This window comes from Octopus bimaculoides, chromosome 18, assembly GCF_001194135.2.
Source record: "Octopus bimaculoides isolate UCB-OBI-ISO-001 chromosome 18, ASM119413v2, whole genome shotgun sequence".
Classification (NCBI taxonomy): Eukaryota; Metazoa; Mollusca; class Cephalopoda; order Octopoda; family Octopodidae; genus Octopus; species Octopus bimaculoides.
In genome coordinates this window covers 16,055,835-16,060,539 of record NC_068998.1, presented here as the reverse complement: position 1 = coordinate 16,060,539, position 4,705 = coordinate 16,055,835, and the positions used below count along the sequence as shown (strand labels likewise).

Below are 4,705 nucleotides of genomic sequence, written 5' to 3'. Positions count from 1 at the left end.
TATATATATATATATATATATATATATATATATATATGAAGGCATATGATGACAGGGATTTCTTCAGTCTCCAATAGTCCAAAAGTAGAACTTCATCAGGATGAAATGATAGTTGTTGGCAGAAAATATAACAAAAACCCAAACTAATAGTAGTGAAGAATATTTGAATTTGTGGGGATGAAAAAATGGTAACTAATTTGCTGTGGTAAAGATTTTGGAAGTATTAATATCAATGGGAGGGATTTTTCCTGAGCATTAGCTACCATGTACCCATTTATGTGTAAGTTTAGTTTTTTTTTTTTGTTTCTTTTTAACTATTTCTGATATTATGATAGCATTAAGTTTACTAACAACCAATAGTAAGGGATGGATATATGATGAAAAGCAAGCAGCATAAAAATCAATCATCTATTTATGGATTGCTGGAAGCTGTTTGCAAAGAATGGAGATCAAATAGACTCCTTAGTGCAAACAGTGCACTGGTTTTAATGATGATGCTGAGATGGAATCTGGGATTAAAAGTGTGGAGTCTCGATAATGAATAGAGGGGAAAATAATGGAAAGTGATAGGATACAATTACTTGATAATGAAGTCATAAAGCAGAGGTTTAAGGCTTAGAAGAAGGTTATAAATACCTAGGTATTATAGAGTTAGATAAGATAAGGAAAATTATAAGAAAGGAAGCATTTATAAAGAAATACTTCAGAAGATCTGAAATTGCTACTTTGAACTAAGCGAAATGATAAAAATAAGACTTTGGCTATGGTTAGTTAGAGGTATAGTGGGTGTTATCTTCAAGTGATGTAACTTGAAAAAGAATGATCATATTTGGAGCATTATTCCCCAAAAGTGATGCTGGATGTTATTAGTCTATATACACTCTTTAAGAAAGAAGGGAGAAGAATTAATTGGTGGTAAAGAATGTACACTAAATGACAAAAATAATGTAACTTGGTACATAAAGAAAAAAGTACAGGAATGCCTTTGTAATAAATAATATTGTAGACAATGTTAGAGATGTGTAGATATTAAAAGCCAAAGTTAAGGGCTCTAATTTGCTTGTGGAAGTCGCCACTCTGTAAGGTGGTTGGTGTTGGGAGGGGCATCCAGCTGTAAAAACCCTGCCAAAGCAGACAGTGGAGCTTAGTGCAGTCTTCTGCCCAGCCAGCCCCTGTCAAATTGTCAAACCCATTACAGCATGAAAAACAGATACTCTTTACTCTTTTACTTGTTTCAGTCATTTGACTGTGGCCATGCTGGTGCACCGCATTTAGTCGAGCAAATCGACCCCAGGACTTATTCTTTGTAAGCCTAGTACTTATTCTATCAGTCTCTTTTGCCGAACCGCTAAGTTACGGGGATGTAAGCACACCAGCATCGGTTGTCAAGCGAAGTTGGTGGAACAAACACAGACACACAAACACACACATATATATGCATATACATATATACGACGGGCTTCTTTCAGTTTCTGTGTACCAAATCCACTCACAAGGCTTTGGTCGGCCCGAGGCTATAGTAGAAGACACTTGCCCAAGGTGCCACGCAGTGGGACTGAACCTGGAACCATGTGGTTGGTAAGCAAGCTGTTAAATGATGATGATGATGATGATGATGATGGTGATGGTGAAGTCAGAATCTTCTATGTTATATCTTGTAAACAAGAAAAGAACAAAAATGAAATAAAATCTAAAATAATAATAATAATAATAATAATGATTTCTTTCTTTTGCTACAAAGGCATCAGATGAGAGAGCCATTACAAGGACAGTTTACAATATGTGTGTGGGTTTACATAAAAGGTTTTGGGATTTGTCCTACATGTGACAACAGCTGTTCAACATAATCCCACAAGCTGGCAATGCTCAGAGACTGCACAATCTCTGGGTGAAGGTTTTAGCACCTGTAAAGTACAAATTTAAACATGACAGAGTTGACCAATATCTACATTTGATAATGTGTTGGCATTATAAAATTGAAACTGCTGACAAATGGTACAAGCACCACCCTGAGGCTGTAACTGAGGGAGAAAATGTAATGATTCTTTGGGAACCATGTGGTTGGTAAGCAAGCTGTTAAATGATGATGTACAGACCGGACCATCAAAGCAAATAAACCAGATATTGTAGTGAAAGACCAAAGCAATAAAGTCTGTTTTTTTATTGATATGAGCATACCCTGTGACCATAAATATCTCAGCAAAAGAATTTGATAAGCTCAGAAAATATAAAGATTTGCTAATCGAAATTGAAAAGATGTGGCATCTCAAGATGGTTATAATACCAGTGATTGTAGGAGCACTTAGAATGATTAAAAACGGGACTGAAAATTATTTGAGAATGTTCCCTGGCTATCCATGCAGGAAGTGCAAAATATTGTCTTAACTGGTATGTCACACGTACTGAGAAGAGCATTGTCGCTGTGAATTTCTTTCCTTTTCTACCCTTTATTTTCTTTGTTTACTTTTTTATTTTTTATTTTTTTTATTTTTCTCTATCACGTGACTTTGTAAATAAACAATCTGGTGTGTTTATTTTAATGTCCTATACAGTGCATTTCTCTGCTCTAGGTGTCAGGAAGACACTCGGCAAGAAATGGAAACAGAATTGAAATATGATAATGGGAATAATAATAATAATAATAATAATAATAATGATAATAATAATAATAATAATAACATCAGAAACAATTCCTATCATAGTAGGCACCTTAGGTATAATAAAAAAATATTCAGACAAATACATAACAAAAACACCAGGACTTACAAATATATATAACATACAGAAAATTGCACTAATGGGCACTGTACACATCCTATGCAAAACACTTTCAATACAGTAACCATAAGAGCATCACAGCAAACCACAGCACATACCCAAGGCACACAGAGCTGCGCTCGGTAGTGAAGTGAAAGCACGTTATAAAAATAAAACTACTGAACAATAATAATAATAATAATAATAATAATAATAATAATAATAATAATAATAATGATAATGATAATGGTTTCAAATGTTACCATAAGGGCAGCAATATTGGGGAGAGGATGAATCGATTACATCGATCCCAGTGCTCAACTGTTACTTATTTTATCAACCCCGAAAGGATTAAAGGCAAAGTCGACCTCGGAGGAATTTGGGGTCGATAATAATAATAATAATAATAATAATAATAATAATAATAGTAATAATAATACACAAAACACTTTCAATACAGTAACCATAAGAGCATCACAGCAAACCACAGCACATACCCAAGGCGCACAGAGCTGCACTCGGTAGTGAAGTGAAAGCATGTTATAAAAATAAAACTACTGAATAATAATAATAATAATAATAATAATAATAATAATAATAATAATAATAATAATAATAATAATAACAATAATAATAATGATGATGATGATGATGATGATGAAACTTACAGATTTCTTAAAGTCTTCTTTGAATGCTTTAATTGTCTCCGGCCAGAAAATTGGATGCAAAAAATTATTGGATGCATTGAAAGATTGCAGATCCAGTTGCAACAGTCCGGAGGGCAACATGGAAAGCTTGTTACCTTCTACGCTTAACTCTTCAAGAGACCTGAAATGAAATTGCAATAAGCGTCTTTTTACATCGAAGCCTCATCTCTGCAACATCATTCTGATCAATATTTTTCAAAACCGTCTTTTGTCCCACACTCCAGTTTGATTTTCCAAAAATACATGCACCCCAGTTTGAATGTATAGAGCTCATATATCATCATCATCATCATCATCATCATCATCATCGTCATCATCATCATCATCATCGTCATCATCGTCATCATCGTCATCATCATCATCATCATCATCATCATCATCATCATCATCGTCGTCATCAAGTCATCATCGTCATCATCGTCATCATCGCCATCATCGTCATCATCGTCATCATCATCATCATTATCATCATCATCGTTCAACATTTGTCTTCCATACCAGCATGGGTTGGGCAGCTTGATAGAATTAGATGGTTTTCTTTACACCCTTCAGTGTACATCGCTAATTTCCTTCTCTCACAGAACGAAAAACTTCTGTGTACCAGTGTTGTATAATAATTAATTTTTCTCCAGTTTTGCTCTAATTCTTCTCACATTTCTCTCCCCTCTCTAAACTTTCACCTTTTCTCTCCCTTTCATGACTTTCCAGTAGCTGGGTAACTTTTAGAATAATAATTGTTTTTTTGTTTCTCTTTTCTCCATTATAAATGCTTCTCCTCCTACTTGTGCTCACATATCTACTGCTAGTAGTTCCTTACCAAACTATGGACATTCCTTCCTCTCTTGACTTTGAATCAGTTATAAAACCTTCCCAGACATCTTATCAGTTCTTTTCTGCTTCTCCCTTGGCTAGATACATCTGTCTCCTAGCTTCCCTTCTGGTTATCTGATACAGTTTCCTGCTATCTCAACTCTTCCAGGCCTTCTAGGCCTGTTTTTTTACTCTAATGGCCCTGTCTATAGCATCATTCCACCACCCTAGGTCTGGATGGGACTTTGCACCAGCCACAGATTTGATTTGTGGCACTCAGCAAGCTGTCCCACAGGAATTCCCAATTGTCCTCTATGCCACACATCTGTAGCTCCTCCTCCCTCTCAAGGAATTTCTCAGGATGTCCCTAAATCTCTGACCATATGTATATATATATATATATATATATATATATATATATATATATATAT

At 34.9% G+C, this 4,705-nt stretch overlaps 1 protein-coding gene across 5 annotated transcripts in view; it reads right to left on the bottom strand.

Annotated features, from left to right (window-relative positions):
* Positions 1 to 4,705, bottom strand: part of LOC106871185 (leucine-rich repeat-containing protein 63) — a 90,622-nt gene that overhangs the window by 13,762 nt on the left and 72,155 nt on the right. For 3 of the 5 annotated variants that reach the window (XM_014917518.2, XM_014917520.2, XM_014917519.2), the window contains exon 8: positions 3,426 to 3,585. The exons of the other annotated variants lie outside the window; for them this stretch is intronic. In XM_014917518.2, coding sequence (XP_014773004.1) covers positions 3,426 to 3,585 — 160 coding nt within the window. The remainder of the gene's footprint in view (positions 1 to 3,425; positions 3,586 to 4,705) is intronic. 5 annotated transcript variants of the gene reach the window in all.